The sequence below is a fragment of the Vigna unguiculata genome, chromosome 3 (assembly GCF_004118075.2).
Source record: "Vigna unguiculata cultivar IT97K-499-35 chromosome 3, ASM411807v1, whole genome shotgun sequence".
Classification (NCBI taxonomy): Eukaryota; Viridiplantae; Streptophyta; class Magnoliopsida; order Fabales; family Fabaceae; genus Vigna; species Vigna unguiculata.
In genome coordinates this window covers 14,191,797-14,219,625 of record NC_040281.1, presented here as the reverse complement: position 1 = coordinate 14,219,625, position 27,829 = coordinate 14,191,797, and the positions used below count along the sequence as shown (strand labels likewise).

At 31.2% G+C, this 27,829-nt stretch overlaps 1 protein-coding gene, 1 long non-coding RNA gene and 1 pseudogene across 2 annotated transcripts; all 3 read right to left on the bottom strand.

The window, feature by feature from the left end:
- Nucleotides 1-23: 23 nt before the first annotated feature.
- On the bottom strand, nucleotides 24-1,960 carry LOC114179892. Its single transcript, XR_003603544.1, has 4 exons — nucleotides 1,396-1,960; nucleotides 1,098-1,153; nucleotides 699-738; nucleotides 24-191 (listed from the first exon to the last, which is right to left on the bottom strand). It is a non-coding gene; the product is annotated as an uncharacterized LOC114179892 (long non-coding RNA).
- A 9,223-nt stretch (nucleotides 1,961-11,183) lies between these two features.
- LOC114175087 (berberine bridge enzyme-like 18) lies at nucleotides 11,184-12,925 on the bottom strand. Its single transcript, XM_028059845.1, has one exon. The coding sequence runs from the start codon at nucleotides 12,896-12,898 to the stop codon at nucleotides 11,264-11,266; it is 1,635 nt and encodes a 544-aa protein (XP_027915646.1). The 5' UTR covers nucleotides 12,899-12,925; the 3' UTR covers nucleotides 11,184-11,263.
- Nucleotides 12,926-20,148: 7,223 nt separating this feature from the next.
- LOC114177454 lies at nucleotides 20,149-22,052 on the bottom strand (annotated as a pseudogene).
- Between the last annotated feature and the right edge of the window lie 5,777 nt (nucleotides 22,053-27,829).

Sequence of the window (27,829 nt, the reverse complement as noted above, 5' to 3'; positions counted from 1 at the left end):
AATGTTAAATAAAGATATTCATTTACAATATATTCAAATGGTAATGCTACAAGTTTTTACAACTTCATTCCTCTATTAGGAAATAAAAAGGTGTTGTACTCTATTGCGTGAAGAATCGTATCACGGTGAATATTATCTGTATCCAAAACCAATTCGCATATATAGTATTGTTTAAATTGTTGAAGCTCTTCCTGTGATGAAGAAATATTTTGTTAGTATAACCTATTGTAAATAATTCATAGTGGAATGCAATATAATATTTAGTAAAAATAACTTGAAATACTTCCAGAATGATGACCAAAACTTTACTCATTCACCCAACTTGTCAAAATGATATTTTGTGAAGTATTCTTTGCCTAGGAACATAGTGTCCAAATACTTATACATGGGTTTGCACTTATTTACTCACATGTTATGAGTAAATGCAGGAAATATCAAGTTTACTTGAAAACCTTAAAGTGAACACTTATTTAATCAAGTATGCTAAGAGGTATCACAAAAGTGCTAAAGAAATCACATGGGTTGGCACTTATTTACATTTGACTTTGCAAGTACTTCTGATAGTAGGTACCTAAGTTAATTTGAAAAACATCACCAATTAAGGGATTATGATTCACTTTTGTTCTTAATCATTGAAGGAATGCAGAAGGGGCTGAATAAGAACACAAATAACCATTGTATAACGAGAGAGTGCTTACCAATCAACCAATACCACTCTTCCGCAATGAATGACTGAAACTGCACAAAGAAAATTACGATAAAACCCCAATTGAATACAAATGAAAAATTAAAATTAGGTTTAGGGCTTTCAAAATTTACGAGGAATTGGAACTTGCACATGGTTTAACAAACTTTCAATAAGAGGGGTTCGAAGATGAAGATGACTTTCAACAAGTGAGCCAGGTTTCAACAATGCGGGATCCAACAATAAGGGTTTGAAGATAAACAAAAAAGCTTTTAACAACAACAATGTAGTCAACACCAACAACAAGGGTTCAAGAGCTTCATGTGAGATTGAATAATAAGAGGAGTTGAAGGAGAAAAGGAGTCGAAGAAGAAGAGAACTTGAAGAAGGGGAGGAATTTAAGATGTCCAACCTTTTTGAAACCCACTTTGTTCAAACCCCTTTTTCTTTCCTTTTCCTCTCTGCCTCCTGCCAACGTTAAAATGATTTTCAATTAAAAAAAAAATACACACTTACCTGCAATGAATGGTTGTAAGAGAAGTAATCAAATCTTGTATGTCACTATATCATTATTCTTTTGAAATATTCATATGATTGTAAGAGAACTAGTCAAAATCTTGTATATCACTATATCATTATCCTTTTGAAATATTCATATCTATAAAAAAACTCCTTTCCCCTGGAACTCTTATTGCCTGTTACAGTAATACCTAGTGTCGCCTTCTTCCTAGGTCAAGAAAATAGGCCCAAATCCTCCGGCGAGACCAATGCTCCGATTCGGGCCCGATAATCATCCTTCCGGCAACCTATAACGGTGTTGTACAAGGCGACAAGACGACAAATTCCGACGCCTCTTGCCTTTGCGAAGAAGTGGAGAGAGTCCAGAGGTCGGCCGAAGAATTCAGTTTCGAGCTCCAACGAACAGGCGATGGTGCTGACAGCGTAGCCACCGCCAAGGAGAAATGCGAGCCACGAGAAAGTGGTGGACGACTTGCCGGTGGAGGTTGATGAGTTCGTGTCGAGGCACGAGCATAAGAACTACCTAGGTCAAACATTCACCAAGTTTAGATATTGAAATATTTTTTTAATATCTATTTGAATATTTCTCATTCGATTCATTCTATTCAGTTCAATATAAATATTTATTTTCATTGTTTATACATTTTATGATTCTCGTTGCTAGTTTTTTAATATTTGTATTTTAGGTTTTTCACTTTCGATCTCTTGATAAAACCAAGGAAGATAACTTCTAACTCGTGATGTAAGCATTATGCAATTTATTGAGCAAATAATTGGATCTAATACATTGTAGTTTTTGTTGACAGAACATGTAAGTATTTACTTATTATTTTTGGTTGGAATATACTCTGTACATTAATTGACTTAATGCATAATATTTTATTTTTGTCTGAAATGTTGGTTAACCATTGGCATGATTAAATTTTACTTTTTTTTTAAGATCACAGTTCATTTTTTTGTTCCAAAACTACTCTTCCAGTTAGGTTTAGAATCCATTCTTGTGAAAGTTTCTTTCTGGGTGGACTTATGTTAGGTTGTTTGATAGGAAACAAAAACATTTATCTAATTCTAATTCTAGTGTTTACATTTCTTTTATGATACATAAATTTTATTTTTTCACTACAAAAAAAAATTGTTAAATAGATGATTATTTGGAGTATAAAATGGCGGTTATAACAGCCATATTTTGTGTGTATGGCGGGTACATGTAATGCCATATATCTTTTATGAGGACGTTCTCCTAGTTAGTAAGGTATAGGTGGGGATGGATTAATCTTTTATGAGGATGTTCTCCTAGTTAGTAAGGTATAAGTGGGGATGGATTAATCTTTTATTTGATCAATTCGTTGTAGCAGTTTCTTAGTGTCCATTAGTTTTTCAATAAATGAAGATTGGAAAACGACATATTCCCTCTGGTCTCAAGTTTCCATATTAGTAAACAGTGAGAGACTGTGAAGCACCTATCTATGCGAATGTCTCAAAGAATAGTAGCAAACACACAAGCTCGGACCTTTTACAAGTTTCCATATCAGTAATATGCTATTCAAAAGTCAAAATAATATGCTATTCAAGACCCAACTCAATTAGGCACCTCAAGTTAAATATTTTAACTCTCTAAAAGTTCTTTACCTCCACTTGAAACGCTTAATGACCATCGACCAGATGTTGAATCTTCACTAGACAATACAACCTTCACTCTTGGTGTTCAAATTAAAGAGTTGCAGTTGAGAAGCATGTCTTAAACATAAACAAAGCCTCCCAGAGCATGCATCAGGCAGATAGACAAAGCAAGAATGACACAAACTCAATCACACAAATAAGACTATAACAATTCAACTTTCATACTCAAATTGGATTTAATCATCCCAAAACACAAAGCAAAGAAACCTTAATAGGAAAAACCCCAAACTAAGAAAGAGAGGCATAAGGAGTTACTGGGAATTGAAAATGGAAATTGAAACCTCTTTGCTCCCCTTGTTGGCTCATAGGGTGGCCGAAACGGAGAAGCGCGAGTGTCGTTGGAAGGGGCTTTGGAGGTGAGCGCGAAGGCGATGCTCTCGGGCCAAAGTGGTGCGTGATAAGTCGTTGAAGAGTGCAAAGTGACTTGAAGAAGCCCTGACGGTGAATGCAGAAGCAAACTCACAGCTTTACTCACAAACGCTATTTGCAATTGCGGAGAAAGGAGGAAGGAAATGTGGCTCACTAAAGGCTCACTTCTGCCATTGAAGCTCGTCGTAGAGAAAAGGGGAAGGAGTTACTTACTCACTTGCTCACTAACTCATCGTCATTGAAGCTTCACTCACACTCATGGCAGATTGGGTGAACGAACTCACACTTCACAAGAACCCCCGATTCTGCTTAACCAATTCCAAACCCTGAACTCGAACTCGTTGTAGAAATGAGATGCAAAACATTCATAAATGAGATGCAATGGTTGTGGCACTCATTGTGTCGTAGAAAAAGAGGGGGGGGGGGGGGGGGGGGGGGGGGGCAACAGGTTATTGTGAGACAAACAAAATGGAGCCAAAATGAAATTAGGAAAGGGAGAAACTTGACTGCGAAACATAACCTAATTAAATATTTTTTTTTTAATTAAGAGATGTATGCGTGGGCCAACCAACGCCAATAATTGAATTAATATGCGTCAGCCATCTAACGATTGTATTTTTAAATTATGCGACGACCAAGCCGACGATAAAATCAATTGCTCTTATTTTTTTTATAAATACACTTCAATATGTATAGAGTGGGTTGTGCTTAGGTTTAGCCCTTGCCCTTTTGCATCCCCATTACGATCGACACCATTTTTGGAAGCTAAATAGTAACATTCGCTTAATTCATTGTAATTAAGAATGAAGAATGGTTGACCATGATTTAGATTTTTCGCTTCTATGTTTGTCTAATCTTTTATTTCTTCATTTTGTATATTGCTTTTTTTTCTTTGAGTCGTCTAATAATTTTACATTACTTAACTTTTCTAATGTTTACTTTTTATGGTCATCTAATGCCTCAATCGACTAGTCTTTATTTTATGAGTCATCTGATGTTTTATATTTTCTAGTCGTCTAATGCTTGCTATTTTCGAGACCTCTAATGTTTGTTATTTATGGGTTGTTTAATACTTGGTTAATATATAAGACACAACTCTAGTTGTTAATAGTTTGGTAACAAGTTCACCTTTAAAAACTAGTTTAGTAATAAGTAACAAAATTCAAAAATCTTATATTATTTATCTTTATATATATATATATACATATATATATATATATATATATATATATATATATATATGTATATATATATATAGAGATTCAAATATATGCATGTGAGTATATGTTTTCACCAAAATAGAGTTTCATTGTTATTTTTCATACTCTTTTTCTCATATTATTATTTGTTTTTCTAATTTACTTAGAAATATAATAGAGTTTTTTGCATATGAACTTTATTCAATGCTAAAACATGAAAAAAGCGTTTAAAGCTTGAGAAGTTTAAATTTTATAGCTCAATCTTAAGATTATGCAACTTTTGGTAATAATACAAATAAATATTATAAATTAAAAGATTAAGTCGGTATGATACATGTTTTCATTTTAAAAATGTTAATACCATAGTATAATTAGGCAAAAGCAGCGTGAATTTTTTTTTTCAAAATTTTTGAAATGGTGCAAGTTTTAGGAAAGCAACAAAAATGGGCAAGTTGTGTTATTCGAGTTCATTGTTAAGAAGTTGTTAAGATCAGTAACCAGTCAAAATATTACAAATCAATTTATTACACATAAAAAGGAATATTTTGAAAATATTGATGAATGTTGCATTTTATAAACGTAAAAGTCAAATAATAAAGCAACTTATTATGGGATTCCTTGAGGTTGGACCGCTAGGGTTGGACCGCTGTCTTGGACCGCTGTCTTGTCTTAGGGTTGGACCGCTATCTTGCCTTAGGGTTGGACCGCTATCTTGCCTTACATACAAACACTGAATATCATACTAAGCTCTTCACGCATATAATACTATATCAAATCGACTACGCTCTTCAGGCACAGATATTCAACATTCATCTTTTAAATCATCAATATTTTTAGGTTCTAATTGTGAAATAAAGTAGCTTAATTCATAATGGCATGTGGTGCGCCCAAGAATGTCTATTTGTGTCCCCCTTTTGGAGATAAGAGGAGGTATGCTTTGTTCGTTTCTGAAGAAGTTTCGAGGGTCACCCTTGTCTTCACGCGCGCCAATCTGTTAAAGTTGTTACCAAAATACTTAAAGCCCCAAAGGCTGGCTTGGCTGAAGCTCGTGTAACCAATGTTTTAACCCCGATGTCATGGTCTCTAATTTAGATATGCGACTCTTGGAGACTTTGAAACATAAGCTTTCATATAATTGTACACTCTTCTAATCCAGTTGATAAGCCTCTTTAGCCTCATCTTCATAAAAGAAAGGCCATAATCAGATTTTTCTTTCAAGAACAACAAACCGATTAATTGAGTTCTGTTAAGCAAAACGTAGGTTTTTTTACACATATGTAGCAGATTTGTTTCAAAATTACATGAATGGGCAAAATTTTAAAACATTACGGGACAAGTCAACTGGGAGGAAGACGATTTCAAAGTGAAAGTCATGTAGATGCATGATGATTTATGTGTAAAAGCGAGAAAAAGGTAAAGTCGAATGGAAATGTGACGACTTTAGTTAAAATAAATTTGTCCTGAAATCGCTATCCGACTTGACGACTTTAATGAAATTAGAAATTGTTAGAAGATATGACAACTTCTGTGTAATTGGTTTGAAATCGGGTGCGTGAGGAGTTTTAATTCGTATCTGAAATTAGAAATTGTTAGAATTGACGAGGACTTCGACATAAATAATTCGTACGGAAGCCGCAAGGGCATGTGACAACTTCACTTTTATTTTCATTTTAGGAAAATGATATAGTGACATAAAAAAATAACAACTTCTCTAGCAACCTTACGTGGTAGTGAAAATTTTATTTTATTTCTTCTTCAATAAACCCTAAATTTAAATAAAAGCGTGATTCTGAATCCTATTTTCAATTGCATCTTCTCTAACTCGTCTTCTTCTTCCTCGACTCATGCTTCCTCAACTTTTGCCTTCTTCAACCTCTCGATAAACTGTTGAACCCCTTTTTCTCTAAAAACGCTTTGGTTCTTCGTTTCTCCTTTGTTGCGGTTGGTGGAAATGTTTTTCGTTTACCTAGTGTACAAAAGGTGTGGTGGTTCGTCATTGGTATCGATTTTGGCAGAAATGTTGTCACCGCGCCACTACAATCTACATAAAAAGTGGGTCCTTTCTGCCAAAACCGATACCAACAATGAACAATCACACCTTTCGTACACTGGGCAAATGAGGAACGTTTCCACCAACAACAACAAAGGGGAAACAAAGAACCAAAGGGATTTCCAGAAAAAGAAGGATTCAACACTTTGTCGAGAAGTTGAAGAAGACGAGAGTGGAGGAAGTGCGAGTTGAGGAAGTAAGCGACATAGAGAGGTAAGCACGAGTTGAGGAAGAAGAAGACGACTTGAAGAAGATCCAGTTGAAAATGGGATTCAAAATCACGCTTTTGTTTAAATTTATGATTTATTTAAAAATAAATAAAATAAAATTCTCACTACCACGTAAGATTGTGAGAGGAGTTGTCATTTTTTTTGTCACTATATCATTTTCCTCTTTTTAATATGAGTGATATGTGCTGTCTTTTGTTTAAGTTTTTACTTTAGTATTTTTAACCATCTTTAGTGTGATACGTAGGTAGTCACTAGATATTTCCAAGTTGTAAGTTGTTACCGAATTTACAAATGTAAAAAATTGCACAATGAATAAATTAGAAAGTCCAAATATCTTTTTTCAAAAGGCTTGTACAACATTCGACAACTCTTACAATTCATAACTCAATTAGACAACAAATACCACAAAAAACAAAAATAAAACTCTTTTATAATTTTATCAAACATATGGTGTGCAACAATATATGATAAATGCTTTATTGGAATTGAGTTTCATGTTTCAATTCAAATAAAAAACACCAAACAATATACTTCTAATTCCTTTTCTAGCATTCACACATTTTGTAACAAGTTGTAATATCTTACGACTAGTCTAAACTTGAATAATAAAAAACCTTATGTTTAACAAATTTTAGTATAAGTTTGCATTAATAAGCAAGATTGTGATGTTATATTCTTATCTATGTCTAGCATATGAAATCTATTATAATAGTTGTCGCAACCGGAATCGCGACGAGACGACGAACAAAAAAAGAAAACGGGTTTTAAAAAAAGATTTGGAGTCGCCACCATAGTTATTCTAGAAAACTATGGAAAACCATAAAGATAAGACAAGTCTGCAAAAAAACCAGATTTTGGATCCGGGAGTCGGTTACGCGTAAGGAAGGTGTTATCACCCTACAGCGTCCGCCCAAGGGCGGCACCTTTAATTAAAAAATGCAAAGACGATGTGATTTTCAAAATGTTAATTTTCCCCAAAAATAATAAGACAACGATGCTAAAAAGAAATAAAAATATTTTTTTATTTTTTGGGCCCGACAAGGATTGACCTTGGTTCTACGTATTCTCATTCAAAATGAGAAATCAGGGTTACGAAGTTCTTTAAAAAGAAACGATTTGGAAAACAATTGAGAAAATGATTTGATTTTTGGAGGTGAACCTGACAAAGACTGGCCTTGCTCCTACGTATCACATAGGGGAGAATCAAGGATCATGTAGTTCTTAAAAGAGACTTTGTTTAAAAATGGTGATGTTTTTATATTTTGAAAATTCATATTTTTTTGGTATTTTTGAATTACTTGAAAATATCTATCATACGACGCGAGCAGCCGGACAGACACTAAAAGAGAAAGAAAACTATTTTTGGTGTTTTTTAGAAAATAAGTGTCATGCGAGCGACCGGACAAACACAATGAAGTGAAAGAGAACGTTTTTATTTTTTTGATTTTCTATTTTTTTTTTGCAATTTTTTTTTTAATTTTCAAATATTTGGTTTTTTAGGAATAGAAAAAAAAACGAAAATAAATAAATAAAACAAAATGAAAATAAACAAATAAATAAATAAAAAGAAATAATTTAATTAAGAAGGATGAAAGTGAAAAACAAAATATGGGGGTACACGAGTGATTGATGGGAGGTACATGAAGTAAATCAGGTGTATACAATAAAAATGGGAGTGCAAATAAAAAAATACAATAGAACACAAATGGGTGGTGGAGTTAGTGAACATAGGGGTGCGGCAGGTAGCAAACTAGTCCAAAAAAGGGAGTGTGATGCTAGCAAGTAACAAGGGTGCGCAGAGAGAAAAAGAAAAACACAACAGGAACAAAACAAATTAGTGGAGGTGCAGAGATAAAAAAAAGGGTGTGAAAATCAAAAGTGGGGTGTAGAAGGCAAAACTGATCTGACACATAAACTAAGCCCTAAACGAGAAACCTAATTAATCTAACCTAATCTCTTCTTGATCAGCAAATCAGATCCCAAATCACCAGGCCCTCTCCTTCACCTCACGCATGAACAAATCATCACCCATCTACTCTGCGCTCATTCTGGCCGGCGACGAACCCTAACGACAACGTCGACCACCGCCAGGAGCTTAGCCGGCAGCGACACGTCCTTCTCTTCCTTCCTCCCCAACGCGAGATAGCGGCGGCATCTCGCTTGTGTGACCAGCGGGGGCTACGTCAACGGTTCCAGCCGTCGCCGGCGCCCACTCCGGCGCCCACTCATCCCCAATCCTTGCTTCTCTTCTTCCGCGAGAGAGAAAGGCGCCGTGACTCCCTCAACTCGCCACCACCGTGCCAGCCACCGCGTTTGGGTCTGCAACCATCACGCGGCCACGCTCCTCCGTTCAGAGCTCCTCGCCGCCGGCGAGGGTTTCTACTTCCTTGTTCATCTATGCGCTATGATTGGATGTGGCTGATTGGGGAAAATGAGACTTGAGTGCTTGGCACTGGAATGGGGTTCCGGTTTGTTGGTGACCGTGTGGGAGGGGTTGGTTTGTGGTGTGAAGGAGATGATTGAAGGTGAGGTGAGGGATAATGGATTCTGTTTTGTATTCTTGGGCAGGGGAATGGTGTGATGTTGAAGTGGTGAAGACGTGAATGGGGGATTTGTATGGGTATTTTCTTGAGTCTCTGTTTCGTGTTTTTGTGCAGATGGATGATTAAGATGAAGGGAGCGTGACAGTAATGGAGGAAGCAATACGAGGGTGGTTTTTGGAGGATTATTAGTGAAGAAGATGAAGGATGGAATGTGTGCGAGTTGTGTGAGGATGGAAGTGAGTGAAGGAATGATGGGGAAAGGTTCTGTTCTAATGATAGAGAATTCAAGCAACAGTACTGTAATGCACACAACAGCCAAATAAATGACAAGCAAAGCCCAATATATATGACTACATTATGTTCATTATTCTCAAGCACAATGCAACTGCGTCATCAAGTATTCATATTCATATGAAGTGCTTACGATTCTTCCTTCTTTTTTGCTCGTTTGCGTTTTCTTTCCAAGTGTTATTCTGTCATTTTCCAGTTCTTCTTCTGTGATGAAAATCTGTTCGAGCTCCTTTGTGCTACGAAGTTCTTTTTTCTTTTGTTGCTCTGGATATATTTTGAAATCTTTTCTCTGCTGCCAGTTAGCTCTGTGTTTTTCGTTCTCTCTTTTTTCATATTTATGAGATCTGCTTTTGTTCATTGTCTGAGAAATGTAAAAAGGTGTGAAGCGGCGGTTGCTTCTTCGCCTGTTCTGTCTGCAACAGAGTCCACTTTCCCTCTTCAATCAATCCATTGTCATCTTCCTTCAGTCACCCCGCGGTTTCCTTTTTTGTGTGATGAGTAGCAGCCATGGGACGTTCCAGGTACCAAATGAGGAACGAGCTAGCCTCCTCTGTTCAGAAAATTAAATGCTTATGCCAAACCTCTGTTCCATTATTTTTTTCTTTGCTTTTTTTTTTCAGATCTGTTTTTTCCTTTCACTTTTTGTTAATCCGTTAATTTTTGCTTCTTTTTTTTTTGTTTTTCTTTTAATCCGTTTTTTTAAAATAATAATAAAATAAAATAAAAAATAAATATGAAGAAAATTGAAAACAAAGAAAAAGAAAAAAAGAAGAAAAAAAAGAAAAGAAAAGAAAAGAAAAAATAAAAGAAATAAATAAAAATAAAATAAGATAAAAGCACATAATAAAATCAAAGTAAAATATAATAATAATAATAATAATAATAATAATAAATAAAGAAAAGACAATTCGGACGAAATTGGGTGTTGACAATAGCGGTTCTATTCTAATCAGGTTTTTCAAACTATCTTTCAATTAACAAGTATTTCCACATATGCATTCAATCTAGAATATGCAATTAAAACAAGAATAAAACACAAGAGTGATGGAACAAAATTATATTAAATATGAAAATTTACAAAGAGTTAAGAATGCATTATGGTCAATAAAACAATGATAATAAGCCAGCCTGCATTTAAGTAAAACAATGATCTAATTAAGTATCTGAATTTAGTTTATGTCATCAACTATCTCTTTTCAATTGAATCTACTAGACATTTTTAGCAGTTCTTTAACTTCATTTAATAGAAAACACTTACATCTAAAAACTCTAAGACGTCCTGAACAGTTCATACTGAGTTTCTTAAGAACAGACTTAAGTACCATCTATAAGTAGATAAGATGCACTATTGACAACATTTCCATAAGAGTGTTGTTTTAAATGTAGTAGCTTTATTTTAGAAGAATGATATTTTGACTACTAAATTTTGACAACTTTCTCTTACAACATGAGGTGTCATCTTCTAAGTGATTTTAAAATATTGAGAATAAGAAAATGGAAAAATGAAAAACCACTTAGAAGATGTCACCTAAGGTTGTAAGAGAAAGTTGTCAAAATTTAGTAGTCAAAAAATGATTTTCCTTTATTTTAATAGCTTTAAGTAGATAAGATGAATAATTGACAAAATTACCAAAAGAGTAATGTTCATACCATCGCATGCACTTCATTAACACCTTTAATAGTAAATAACAAAGTATTTATAATGGCACCCAAGAAGGTCTATTAATGTCCCCCTTGGAGATAAGAGGAGGAATGCTTTGTTCGTTTCTGAAGAAGTTTCGAGGGTCAACCCTTGTCTTCACTTGTGCCAATCTGTTAAAGTTATTACCAAAATACTTAAAGCCCCAAATGCTGGCTTGGCTGAAGCTTGTGTAACCATTGTTATTAACTCCGATGTCAAGGTCTCTATAATTCATATATGCAGCTCTTGGAGACTTTGAAACATAAGGTTTCATATATTTATACACTCTTCTAATCCAATTCATGTACCTTTGAGCTGCCTCATCCCCTTTTTCTTCCCAATACACACCGTATTGAATGTGGAATATGTAGCCCGATCTGTGTGCGAATGGAGTCTCGGATTCTGAAATCTCATCCATCCTTCCTCCATAGGGAGTGAATTGAATGTAAGCATATTTAGCCTCATCTTCATAAAAGAAAGGCCATAACCCTTCTAACCCATCATCTGGAATAGGATCTCTCACATAATCAGATTTTGCTTTGAAAAACAACAAACCGATTAATTGAGTTCTGTTCAGCAAAACATCGGTGGGTTCACCGTCTGCGAATCCAGCCTTCCACAGAATCGATTCTATCCAACTCATCTCAGTGCACTCTTCTCTCACCAAACCCAACTCCGGGAAGCTCTTTTGCATCATCGGAATCAGCTCATCAACACGTCCAAGATACAAGGATATAAACTGCGCTTCTACTGTTGGATTCCCACTTTTACTTGAATTTACCCTTACCATGTTGGCCTTCATGGTTATGCTCTCGTTAAATTTGTTTGCCACACGCTGCCACTTATGAATAATCTCCGTTGCATTTTCTTCCAACGTCCTTGCAACTTGGAATACTGTGACAGTTGATGGAACTGGAACTACTTTTATCTTCCAAGCCACGATGACGCCAAAGCTTGCTCCACCACCACCTCTAATGGCCCAAAATAGATCCTCGCCCATTGTTTCTTTATCAAGGAGATTACCATTGACGTCAACAATCTTAGCATCAATTACATGATCAGCAGCAAGACCGTACTTACGCATCATGTATCCATAGCCACCACCGCTAAAGTGGCCACCAACGCCCACAGGGGGGCATTCACCTGCTGGGAACCCAAGTGTTTTACTTTTCTGGCTAATCCTGTAGTAAAGTTCACCTAGGGTCGCCCCAGCTTCAACCCATGCAGTTCTGTTTTCTATGTCAACTTCGATTCTTCGAAGTTTTATGAGGTCAACGACGACAAATGGTACCCCGGCAACGTACGAAAGACCCTCGTAATCGTGGCCTCCGCTTCGAGTTCGAATTTGAAGGCTATGGCGTTGGGCACAGATTATGGTGGCCTGAATGTGCGAAACGTCAAGTGGTGTGACAATGACCTGGGGTTTTGAGGTTATGTTTAAGAACCTGCGATTTTGAATGGAAACATCTAAGACAGAGGAGTATGAAGAGTTGGTTTGGATGTAAACGACATTGGAGATTGAGTTGGTTATATGGGGATAATTGTAAAGACATTGAACAAACTTTTCATGAGAATCTGCTGTAGAAGGATGAAATGAAAATAGAAGAAGAATGGCAGTAGCAAAGGTAAAACAGGAGCTTAGATACTTCATTTTTATGGATGGATTGTTCTTGATATGAGAAAGAGGAACGCAGAGCCTCTAATTTATAGTAGTATGGACTATATATATATATATATATATATAGAGAGAGAGAGAGAGATAGAGAGAGAGAGAGAGAGAGAGTTCACAGAGTAAAATAAATATTGTTATAACTTTTTCAAAAAACATATTAAAATTGAATATTAATATTAAGCATTATCTAGATGTAGACATAAATAGTGAATGAGTTATTTCATTCTACCTTTGTTGTCAGAATACTTTTTATTTAATTATGTGGTATTTCAAATCATAAAAATTATATATTTTATGTATGTTCAATATTTTTTAGTGTATCAAGGTTTAACATAAAGGGCAATAATAGGATTAGATGATGGTTGACATATATATAATGGAAAAGTTTTGAAAAATTACCTATTGCCAATTGTTTTTTTTTTTGACAAAGTTAATAAAGTTTCTAAAAATAGAATTAACAAACTTAAATTTTTATTTTTTAATTAAAATAAAATAATAAAATAATATTTTTTTACTTAAATAAGAAAGTTTGTAAAAAACTTTGTCAATCAATAATAGTTCAAAAGTTTTATAAATTTTATGGAGCAACGATAATCAACAAATCTTAATCACGGAAAAGTCTTTTAAGATAACTTTATTGATAATATTGAATGAATTGAATTAAATCATTTCTTAAAATACCAGTTAACTTTTAAATTTATCAAATTCCAAATATTATAATCACATCATAAGTATTTTTAAATTATAAATAAAATGGTGGAGAGAAAAAATCACATGAGATACTTTTTTGATTTAGAGTTCAGTAAAAACGTTGAATAAAAAATTATCACATTCAAAATAAATATTGTTATAAACTTTTTCAAAAACTATATTAAAATTGAATATTATTATTAGATATCTTCTATATGTACAAGTGATATCACCTATTACAAAAATAGGTAGGTAACATGTAAAATCTATAGATAAAATTGATTTATTTATGGAAAAAAATTCGTAAAAAAATTGATTAGTGTTAGAAGAATAACATAATTCACCATCTTTGAATTAAGATGGTTGGATAAATCTTCTAACACTAAAAATTAGTACCACATGAGGAATTGTGTTATTCTTCTAACACTAATAATTAGTATAACTACATGGTGAATTATGTTGTTCTTCAATGTTGCTCTTGTTGATTGTCCTGCACTTGATTTACTTGTTGTTGAGTATTTAGTGGTTGAAACATATTTTGTGTAGCAATTGCTAGTTGAGGCAGGAGACACCGGATGATTGTACCCATACAATTTTGTAAGGTTTGAAACTAGTAAGTTAATTGACAAATTTGATCGGACATTCGATCCTTAATAGTTGTTAGTTGCTCTCGAAATTGAATAATCTCCTTTAAAGGAACTTGATCACTACAACTTACCTATGTCTATTGTAAGTAATTGTCTACACAATCTTCGTGAGGATCAACATGTCCAACCTCATATATTCGTTCCTTAACCTTCCACTTGTCGCCTCTAACCAACGCATGTTCCTCAATTGCTCCTCCTCAATAGGATCTAGAGGAGTGCATTGTGAAACACCAACAAAATTGGCCTTAGAAAACACTTTAGAAGATCTACTTTGAAAATCTTTCCATCAAAATCACTTTGGTAGAAGTGTGTCAATTTGGTACTCGTGGGAAAAAAGTGTCAATTGTGTTTCCACTTTTGAAAAAGTGACTCAATTAGATCCCTTCAGAACAAAAATAATTAACACCGTTAACAACACGTCACATATCAATCTTGGAGAGAAAGAAATTTGATCTAAAAATACTTGAGGGTATAAGCGCTTCTGTTCTTCTTTAACTGAGAGATAAATGATTATGTAAAAGCTCAAATATAATATGCTTAGACAATTAAGAATGGATAATACTAATATCGGTTCAAAGAAGGGATAAAGTGTGTATCCTCTTTCTTTTCCATAGTTGTTTGGGCTTATGCCTTCTTGTTTGTTTATAACTATTTTTTTACTTTTTACAAATACTTCGTCGATAGTAAAACTAGTGTGATTGTAAATTAAAACTATTTAATAAAAATGAATTATAATAAAAATAGCAATATTGATAATTTTAATTTAGTTATTATAATTAATATTTTAGTGTAAAAATATTATTAAAATATTTATTAGCTACCCTTAATATTTATAAAAATATTATAAAATTACTATAATAAAATATTAGGTATAATAAGGACTTTTATTCATTACGCAAATTTTCTACAATAGTAATAGAATAATTATGATAATAATAATAATATTATTATTATAATATTATCGTTAAAAATAATAAATGTTATTATTAAGAATAATATTTTTATTATAAAGTTAACAACATATATGGAAAGGATCAATCTTCTTTCTTTGCTACCCACTGCGAGCAAGAAGCTTAGCCAAAATGAAATGTTTAATTATTAATTTTGTTTTTCCATTATGGTATATTCCCATATTGGTTGGTATGATGTTGGTGTTGGGTTTTGTATTTCTGCCACAAGACAAGTCCCACTAGATGAACTTAATTGTCACTTGTTTCTGTCTTTCTACCTTTTGCAAGCTAGGTTTCTGCGGATGAAAATGTTCCACAATTCCAATATTTTCTTGGTTCTGTTTCACGTTGTTTAGGATAAGAAAAGTTGAATGCTCCTTTTGTTGTGAAAACATGTGGTTCAGAGGAAGTCCTTTGATTTCATTAATCTTCAACAGTTCTTTGGACGTGTTTATGGCAACTATTCTCAGTTTTTCCGTACCATTTCAGAGTTAACACGTGTTTATACCAATAATGTATAGCCTTTGACTGTAGATGAGATGTAATATTCAGGAAGAACTAAAATGCTGATGAGATTCTCCATTTGTTAATATGTTGCACTTTTATTTTATGGATTACTTTTTGTGTCTTACGATTCCGTGGCAGATGATGAAACAGAGAAATGTTTTGTGGTAAACGAGGAGAAACAGTAAATTCCATTAGTTATATATGTGGTCAAATATATACGTATTTGGCAATTTTCGATCAATCGGTTTCATGTTTCAGGTCCATAAATTAGTGTGATTAAGGGTTTTTTTATTAAAATGGTTTAGTTGTTTATACAAACACATATTTAAAAACAAATTATCGATTATGGGCACCGGCGGATCTATAAAAGGGTCATGAACCTTCCCCAATTTTTTAATATTTATAAAATTTAATATATATTTATATTTATATATGTAAAGGAAAAAAAATTTATTGTTTATGTTTATTTTTCAATTTTACTTTTTAAATATTTTTGTAAATTAAAATAATTATTTTATTAATATTATCTTTAAAGTAATTATTTGTTTAATTTAATACTTTATTTTTATTTTTATTGATTTTTTAAACTTAATCATTATAAATGAAAATTAATTACAACAAAATAAAAAAATTATTTATATTTAATTTTACAATTATAATAATAATAAATAATTTTATTATTTTTTATTATCATAAAAAAGTAAATATAATGTTTTATTATTTTATATAATAAATTTGGAATTATTATTTTGGTTCATATTTTCATTATTCAAAAATAAAGTTGGTTCTCTTGTCTTTCAATTTTTAATTTGGTCCTTAATTTTAAAAAATTAAAAAAAATTATAAAAATATCAAATTGAATTAATGTTTAAAATATTTAAACTAAATTGAAATTGTAAAAAATTTAAAAACCAAATTTTTAAACGAAAAAATAGATAAAAAGTAATTTAATCAAAATTTTGATATTCCCAAAATATTAGTAAATTCCGCCACCAATTATGTTTCGTGCAAAAACCACACGAATTTCTACTTTATTTTATAAACATCGTCATTCATAAAAACGACTTCTGAATTTAATTTTCAAAATTAAATGTTGCTTGCACGGGAGATACACTCTCTCTTGCTAAAGTCGTGAGCTAGTTGCAAAATATATATATATATATATATATATATATATATATATATATATATATATATATATATATATATATATATATATATATATATTTTAAAAATCAGAAGATGTCTGTAATAATAACAAACACTATTTATAATTTGCTATGACATAATATAATAATTTTGTTATTGATTTTAAAAACTATTTTTCTTTAAAAAATTTTCAGAAATATGCTTCCTTACAACAATTGAAAGAGTTTAATTTATACACACTATCACTATAAAACATCTCAATCGTCTAATATATATTATATAAATAAATAAAATAACAGTAAATCTTATTAGATATGAAATATTTATGTGTATACGTATATAAATTAAAAAAAATATTGCATAAATCAATTGGGCTTATTAATTTGAATATATTATCTGCATAATATATATATATATATATATATATATATATATATATATATATATATTGTAAATGAATAGAATATTAGTAAATCTTATAAAATATGAAATATTTATGTTAAAATATTAAAAAAACTGTGTGCATATGTATGTAAATTAAAAAACAATATCAAATAAATCAATTGAATTTATTAATTTGAATATATTGTCTGCATAAAATATTTTTAGTAAGAATTTAGTTACGAATACAATAAAAATTTTGTAAAAAATATTTATGAATTATATAATTTTATATGAAATAATTATCTAAAAGAATATAATAAAATTTTATAAAAAATATTTACGAATTATACAATTTTATAAAAAATAATTATTTACGAAGGATATATCTGTTACTTAAAATAAAAAATAATAATAATAATTAAAATATAATTTTTGCTTGTATTTAATGTAGTAAAATACGTTTAATTGCTTACAAAAGATTCCATAATTGATTAATATTGTTAGATATGGTATTCCACTTCTTTGCTTTAATCCATTATTAAGAGTACAATCTATTAACATGGTTTGGAACCCCAAAAAAAAAAAACATGAAGACTTAATTGATTAATAAATCCATAAAACTTTTCACATATATTTTTAATATAAAAAACATATTGTTTCAACTGATTTTTAGTATAGGTTATGTGTTGGAATAAAAGATTTTACCGTGTGCGAAAGACTCAAACAACACTCAAAACAAAAACTTATTTTAAACACATCTTGTTCTTCAATCATCAACATAAACATCTTCACATTGAATTTGATTCTTGTTTTCAAATCCAACAAAGATTTATCAGACATTGGTCAAATAGTTTTTCCCGAAAATTGAGTAAAGTGTAGCACCTAACAAGCTGACTATCTACACATGACTCACATTCCCCCTTTTCGTAAAAATTGATTGTGTGGAACAACTTTAGGTATTCAAGATTTTTTACGTAGAAACTTCATAGTTAGACCATCTGGTATGAAAATAAGAGATAGACACACATAATTAACATTTATAAGTGTTCCACTCCATAAAATGCTTTAGATTACGTGTGCTTATCATTTGTAAACAAAAAAGAAAACCGAAAAAAAAAAAACTTATCAAATGAAGTTATATGAAGAGTGTTATGCATCTGTTCGACCAAACAAAACACTAACGTCTACCACTGCGAGGATCTAATGGTTATAAAACCATTTTTTGATAAGAGATAATAAAAAGAAAACAGAGTTTTTCTTCTTATATATTGATGATTTTGTTAATCTCAATTCAATATGTAACTTCTAACTCATATTTAAATTTTTAACAATTTTTCTCACAAATGTGAGTCCTATCTAACCACAAGTATATCATGTTAACTTACGAACAATTTAAATCATATATTTCACTCTAATTATTGTTCGATTATAAATTATCTTATAAAAAATTGTGTTTCTTTTGTTTCAATAGGTAAAATAAATAATTATAAAAAATACATAAATATATAAATATATTAATTTATTATTGTATTTATATATAATTATAATATAATAACATCTTCAAAAGAATTTAATATATCCTAGACGTAAGTATTACTTTCTTAAAAGTATACAAGAGATTATTATGTATCTAAAAACATACACTACTAGAAATTCTCATATTACATGAGATTTTTCTTGCAAATTTGTTAAAAAAATTTGCAAGAAAAGAGTTTTTTCTGTCATTTTTTCTAAGAATTTTAATTGGTAGGTAATTCCTTCGTGAGTAATTATTTCTTACAAAATTATAAAATTTGTAAGTATTTCCTACAAAATTTGTTACGAAAAGTGTTTTATACAAAATATTTTACAAGAAAATTGGTAGTAATTTCTTAAAAAAAAAATTTCACAACAAAATTTGTAAGTATGTTATACGAAAAAATTTTCAAAACAAAATTGGCAGGAAATATGAGTTTTTTTAGTAGTGATAGAGAATATAAATATAAATGTCTGGTGGAATATGAAATAGCATGTTGTCTAAAGTAAAAAAAAAATCGTGATCTTAAGTTTAGGCAACGATTTTACCACAATTTTCCGAATGTGGAGTATATAGCCGTGGTCACAATTTTTAGCCATGTTATTTCATACCATTAAGCTAAAAGTTATAGCTAATAGTTAAAATGTAACTCTTTTCTTCTTAAGATTGTAACAAATAAAGTGTCATAATTTGATTGTGACTTGACCGAGCTATCCTCCACCACAAGATAATTGATCTATCTTACAATAATTTAACTAGTCACATGATGGTAATTAAAAAATATTTAAAGTTAGATTATCATAATTTTAAAGATGGAGTCTAAACTATCTATATTTTAACAGTTGTTGCCTATAATTATGAACATTTTCTACCATATTTCTTAAAACAAATAGACATCATTTTCTTTGAAAGCTTTCTAGGTTTAAGGCAAATAAAACTCACTATATGAGCAACAATAAAAAAATTTCTGGCTTATTGCTATTTTACGCAATGGCTTTCTAGTTGTTGTCATGCCTATCGTTGTCTAATCTATTGGTATGAAGAAAATTCATAGTGCATAGTACAACTGATAAGGAAATAACAGAAGGAAGAGGCCACAATTTTATTGTTTTGCCCACATTTTCTATGGGCAACTTTTAAAAAAATGTTGCCTAAATAATCATCGATTTGTAAAATGTGATTTTTAGTAGTTTTAAGCCATGCATATATATTTGTGGCCATTTCTATATTTAGACAGCACTTTTGTACTTGTGAACTAGTTCAATGTAGTCTAAAGTAAAAAATGATGTAATATACTTACAAGAGCTAACTCATTAACTACTCAAACTGATTAACTAATTTATTTAAATTTATCGTAAACCCAACATTTATCATTATTTAATAAAAAACACTTACATTTGAAAACTCTAGGATGCCCTTTCGAGTTTTTGTAAGAATAGACTTAATTAACATCTATAAGTAAATAAGATACACTAATGATAACATTACCATAAGAGTAATGTTCTAAATAGTATCTTTGTTTTAACAACGATAAGAAGATAAAATGCACTACTGACAAAATTACTAAAAGAGTAATGTTCATACCATCGCATGCACTTAATTAACACCTTTAAGAGTAAATAACAAAGTATTTATAATGGCACCCAAGAAGGTCTATTTGTGTCCCCCTTCGAGATAAGAGGAGGAATGCTTTGTTCGTTTCTGAAGAAGTTTCGAGGGTCAACCCTTGTCTTCACTTGTGCCAATCTGTTAAAGTTATTACCAAAATACTTAAAGCCCCAAATGCTGGCTTGGCTGAAGCTTGTGTAACCATTGTTATTAACTCCGATGTCAAGGTCTCTATAATTCATATATGCAGCTCTTGGAGACTTTGAAACATAAGGTTTCATATATTTATACACTCTTCTAATCCAATTCATGTACCTTTGAGCTGCCTCATCCCCTTTTTCTTCCCAATACACCCTGTATTGAATGTGGAATATGTAGCCAGATCTGTGAGCGAATGGAGTTTCGGATTCTGAAATCTCATTCATCCTTCCTCCATAAGGAGTGAATTGAATGTAACCATATTTAGCTGCATCCTCATATAAGAAATGCCATAACCGTTCTAACCCAACATCTGGAATTGGATCCCTCACATAATCAGATTTTGCTTTCAATAACATCAAACCGCTTAATTGAGTTCTGTTCAACAAAACACTGGTGGATTGACCGCTAGGGAAACCAGCCTTGTACAGAATTGATTCTATCCAACTCATCTCAGTGCACTCTTCTCTCACCAAACCCAATTCCGGGAAGCTCTTTTGCATCATGTGAATCAGCTCATCTACACGCCCCAGATACAACGATTCAAACCGCGCTTCTACTTTTGGATTCCCACTTTTACTTGAATTTACCCTTTCCATGTTGGCCTTCATGGTTATGTTTTCGTTAAATTTGATTGCCACACGCTGCCACTTATGAATAATCTCCGTTGCATTTTCTTCCAACGTCCTTGCAACATTGAACACTGTGACAGTTGATGGAACTGGAACTAGTTTTATCTTCCAAGCCACGATGACTCCAAAGCTTGCTCCACCACCACCTCTGATGGCCCAAAATAGATCCTCGCCCATTGTTTCTTTATCAAGGAGATTACCATTGACGTCAACAATCTTAGCATCAATTACATGATCAGAAGCAAGACCGTACTTACGCATCTGTATCCATAGCCACCACCGCTAAAGTGGCCACCAACACCCACAGTGGGGCACTCACCTGCTGGGAACCCAAGTGTTTTGCTTTTCTGACTAATCCTGTCGTAAAGTTCACCTATGGTCGCCCCAGCTTCAACCCATGCAGAGCTGTTTTCTACGTCAACTTCGATTCCTCGAAGGTTTATGAGGTCAAGGATAACAAAGGGAACCCCAGCAACGTAGGAGAGACCCTCGTAATCATGGCCTCCGCTTCGTGTTCGAATCTGCAGGCCATGGCGTTGGGCACAGATTATGGTGGCTTGAATGTGGGAAACGTCAAGTGGTGTGACAATGACCTGGGGTTTTGAGGTTATGTTTAAGAACCTGCGATTTTGAATGGAAACATCTAAGACAGAGGAGTATGAAAAGTTGGTCCGCGTGTGAACAGCATTGGAAATTGAGTTGGTGATATGGGGATAATTGTAAAGACATTCAACAAACTTTTCATCAGAATCTGCTGAAGAAAGATTAAATGAAAATAAAAGAGCAATGGCAGTAGCAAAGGTAAAATAGGAGCTTAGATACTTCATTGTAAGGATAGTTTTTTTGCTGATAGGAGAGGTGCAAGTTGAGCATGAGTAATGCCAATGTAATTTATAGTAGTCTGGAGTTTCGTGATAACGTTCTTAGGTGTAGACGCTAGAATTATGAACCGAAGCCTACGTATTAACGCATGAATAATGCCGCCAAATGAGAGAAGACAAGTCATTAACGTAAAGTAATATGCAACCCTTCAACACATTTCACATGAAGAATAATCGCTCTCATTTTATTGAACATTACGTTCGAGTTATCCATTTCAACTCAAACTTCGTAATAATAATCGCTCTCATTTTATTTTTAATAGATATAAATTTCTGTTTCATCAAATACTAAATGAGAATATGTCCATTAACCACATTATGTCAATATCAACATTTTTTATTTTAAAAATTAATTAAATAATTCGTTTATAAAACAATAAAATTAGTAAAAAATATGAGAATATTAAAAATTCAATATGAAAAAAATTGACACTTTAAAACTTTTCGCGAGTCAACGATTAAAATTGAGAACGTCAGATATTTTGATGTAAAAAGATAAATCCTAAATAAAAATATTAGGAAAGAATAAAATCAAATATTTTTCCAGAAAAACTATTTAATTTAAAAAAATAATATATAGTCAATTCAGTACAACATATTGTATTTAAATTTTAATACAATAAAAAAAAAGTTTTAATAAAAAAAATTATTTCTATTAATTTTAGATAATATTTCCTAAAAGTCAAACACAGACAACTATTAATAGTTTTAAACAAAATTAATAAAATTAAAACTTTTATATCAAAACAAAATTTTGTTTTCTTATTATAGTAAAAATAAAATATTAAGCACGAACCTACTATTTATCTTTATTCTTTTATTGGTTTTGCTGTGTGCATCCAAATCTAAGATCTTAAAGTCAGTAAACATAGTTTACTTTTCAAATCAAGTAGTATATTTATATACTAGAGTGGCCAACAGATTTATATATATTAGGAAGACAAAATATTTTTTTTTAAAATACTTAGGAATAATTGTAACGTAATTCCAATATATATATATATATATATATTAAGTTTAATTTAATTAGGTTTAATTAATTTTTAATATTTTTATGAATTCAAATATTTTTAATTAATTTTTTGTTAAGTTGTTATCGTTTAAGTTTTCTTTTAATTGGTAAGTGTTATTTTACTCTTTTAACTTGTTTAGTTATGCCACATGTTATTTTATAAAAGTGGTTGAATATATATTTTATTCCCAAACAATTATAAAAAACTATATATAATCTTTACACTTATTGTAAGTATTTTGTTCACGCCCATTGTTATATAAAGCATATTGATTGTCGTATAGTAAAGGAATTAAATACTTTATTAGAAGATAAATTTATCAAACAATTATCATAAAATTAACAATTTTATTTCTACCAAAGTCGGAAATTTAAATTTAGTTTATAAGTGGTTTTTTCTTTAATTATGAATAAAATGGTAGAAACAAAATTTCATAAAAGATACTTTCGCGCTTTATTGAATAAAAAATTACTACCATCTGTCCCTACTAGTTTCTAGAACAATACAACGGAGAGTAAAATATTTTTTAAGATCTAAATTGTGTTGAAAAATATGGGGTTGTGAATCAACTTACATGAAATTATTATATTTTAAGTAGTAATCTCAAATTTATTTCACGTGGAAAATATATATATATATATATATATATATATATGTGGTTTATATATAAGAGAATATATCAAATAATATTGATGAAGCTTACCTTAATTATTACACTGATAATAATTTTTTTATAAAATGTAATTGTATTAGTCCAACTATTTAATTATATTTATATATTAATTTGATTGTTGATATCAAATTTTATAAGAAAACAACATATGTGAATTAGAAGTGAAAACATACTTAATTCATAATAATAAAAAAGTAGATTGGTTTGATTTTTCAGATCTTTTAAGAAAACTGTTTAATTATTCCTTATTATTCTTTTATCTGTTATTGACAATGGGATGCATAAATAGAGAAGAATATAATGTCATATAACGTATTTATATAAAGATAAGATTGTCCTTTGATATTTTTATTTATTCATTATAAAATAGAATCACGCTTTAATTATCAGACATAAAAAATTTCATAAACTTTAATATACAATTATAATTATATATATATATATATATATATATATATATATATATATATATATATATATATAGATATATAAGGATTAGGATCTAACCCCATCTCCTTTAGTACAGATTAGAGCTCCTACTTTTTTAATAGAAGGGCAATGACAATAACTTCGATTATGACTAGTTCCTTTTTCAATTTAGTCACTTTTAAATTATTTTATATAGGATTATAATATTTATTGCTTAAGTACATCCAAGTGTACCTTAAACCAAAATTGAATGTCCTACTTAAGCGAAAATTAAGTACTTTTACTCGATAAAAAGTGCTATTGTTTCGCTTCAAATGACCTATTATTTATCTATTCTTTTAGTGAAATATAACTCCTTTTCCAATCTTATAAATTCTTATAATATAAAAAGTTTCTATTTGAAGTGAACAAAGACGAAGAGCCTCAGTCAAGACATTGCGTGTTGTGTTTCTCTTCCGAAAGAAAGATAATAACCACTACCTTTTATATCTTGTCCAATAACAATCTTGTTAAGCTATAGTTTGCTCTTTTTGAGGTGCTTGCTCAATCATATACTTTTGATCACAGTATTAAGTTTTGTCTCTTTTTAAGAAGAAAAAAAAGCTATATACAAATATTTATTTTTTATATATAGCTTTTTCTTTTTTCACAAAATGTTTAAAAATTAAAACAAAATTTACTTTTTCATAAACTAAAAGTCATTTTTTATATGAATTAAAAGTAAAATTTTAGAAAAATAATTATGAGGTAATTTCTACAAATTAATTACATTGTTTTAGTGTGGAAATTTTAATTTCTGCAACTTATCCCTGCCACAGAGGATATTAAATTTTGGATAACGTTAGGTGAGAGAAGAAAATAACATGAATCAATTATATGATTGAAGAAAATAACATGAATCAAGTTATAAGACAACTTTCTTTTATAAATAATTGTGACATATAGATGTGTTGTTCCTAAACACTCGTCGTAGAAGTCATTAACAAATTGTATTAGTGATGAAAGTTTATCTCTAAAATTATACATCACAAAAGTTGTCTAAAAAATGTACAAAGAGAATGGCAATTTTTGTGATGACATCACTAACTACAAGAAACATGACAAAAGACAAAGAAATGAAAGAAGAGTACAAGCCATACAAGAATGTTTTATAGGAATTATCACAGGTAGTAAGATTAAAGAGCTAAAGGAAAAACCTCGTTAAGCAAAGGAGACTTTGTACTAAATATAAAAAGATTAAAGAAGTAAATGAACTAAATTTGTACATTACCTATAACTTTGTCAGGCAATATACCCCTTAGAGTTCATTTGTTTCTTTGTTAAAAAAAGCCTATTTTAGGTTGCGATAAAGAAACCCTAGGATACAATGATAAGAGAAGTCTCACATTCTCTTTTAGGCTTGACTTTGTGTGGATCATCATCCTATATAAGGAGAGCCACCCTACAACGTTCTTTGAAATAGGAAAAAAAAAATAAATTTGAGAGCCTTTGTAACGCCCCGTAATTATGAAATAATACTTTTTCAATACTTAATTTAAAATGTTGAGTCTAATACCTTGTCTAAATAAATTGAAGGTATTAGTTTGACATACTTCATCTGTCGAATCCTAAAGGACATATGAAATCGTCGTCTAACACGCTTAATCTATAACAAATTCTACAAGACAAAGCGAACTCAAAAGGTTGTGGCCAAACACCTTTGAAGAACTTTGTAGTTAGATGAACTGGATTAGAGTAAATGATGTTTTCTTGGAGATTTGTACCATATATAGTCAAATGAATTGTGTTGGTAAAGCCTGCATGAAAAATACAACAAAATAATTATTTGAATAAAATATGTTAGTTTGTCTAAATCTTTGATGGGAGTTACACCACAGTTCAAACCAATTAAATTTGTATAAGATCTATAAAGGTTTTAAAAAATTAAATAGCAAGAACACAAATTAATATCCATGGCTTCTTACAAGATTTGTTCACCTAGATAAGAACAAAGCAATAGATTCTTTTATCCTTGATTACTATTCATGACATGATGAATTTAATGGAAAGGATAAGCTTGACTGAGATTCTTTTTCTTATACTCCATTATTAACCTTTTAAGTGGAATGAAGTTGTGCATGTGACTGTTGTTCATGTGACCTGTTGGATGACTGCATAAGAAGCTTACCTAGCTGCCAAAGTGACTTGTGTGTAACTTACTGCCAAGCTAGACTTAATAAGCTGACATAGAACCTGATGCAGCTGGCGTGGTGACCTGGACCAAATAGTTGGGAACTCCAATAAGTAAAATGGATGAGCTGTAATGACTTGTGCCGACTAGTTGCACTTAGGAGAAGCTGACTTCAGAACTTGTTACTTAGATTATAGGTTAGAGTAGTTTAGTTAGTTAAAACAAATTGTACAAGTAGGTGAAAGGTTCTAGGCAGTTTGCTAACTTTTAGTAGGTTGTATTTTTCAATTAGTCGGTTACCTAGTAGTTAGAGATATATAAGGTTAGATTTTCATAATTGAAAAGGAGGAAAACTGCACTTTTACATTTAAAATTTTAGTTTCGAAACTTTGCATGAACTTTTCTCTCAGAATAAGATTGTCTAGACTACAAAGTGAGCTGGACTTCAGGTTTACATAATTCAGTTTATACGAATCAGTTTTAAGTGAGGACCAATCAAATACTAAATTGCAAAAAGTGGAACATTTAGTTTATTCAAGACCTTTGGTCTCCAAAAGCATAAAGCTAAGGCTAAGGGGCGATTGGTGTTAAGTCCAATGTCGATTCAGTCAAATAATTGATTTTGGTTTGAAGAACTATCAAGCCTCACACTTCTTAAAATTAAGACTTGGGATTGTGTATTGATAAGTCAAATGGCCGATCTGATCACTAATATGAGATGGAAGGAATTATCAAGACCCACAATTCTTAAAGCTAAGGCTTGAGAGGTTGTGTGGTGATAGATCCAATGATCAATCTGATCAATAATAGGATATGGGTCGTTTTATTTGTTTGAGGTTAATGAGTTTCAAGGAAGATTAATAAAGATATATAACATTGAAGAGCCAGAGGGACAAAGAGTAAAAGACCACATAATGAAGCGGTCTTTGGAAGAGAAAGTTAACAGGTAGGAAAATGGGTGGTTAAAAGGGGAAGAAGGATGAGCAGTAGGAGAGATCTACTAAATACTTCTGGCTGACCAATCCTAAACATGTTTGGCTAGAACAATAATAAAGAAAGAAAGAAAATCATAAAATCCCTTACTCCTCTCAAAGTAAAGGAGGTATAGTAGTCATCCCAATAATAATTTCTATCAACCCTTAGGTACCATTACTTGATTCTGATGACAAATCCTTCTTGTTAGGGAGGCAACGACAGGTAACCATTCGATGATCATACCTATGGCTAAAAAGGTCGAGAGAAAAGAATACAAGAAGAAGAATTATCGTAATTTCCCCTCCCACTCTCTAGTTTTGTAAATAAAAATGTAAGAGTAAAACTTTTTTGTATAGAAATAGTTAATTTTCCTTTGTAAGGAATAAAAACATAAGAGGGCTACATTTGGGCCTCAATTGGGTCTACAAGCAAAAAACACTCACAAAGGCTTGGAAAGAAGTTTTGAGAGATCTAAGACTTGGACGAGT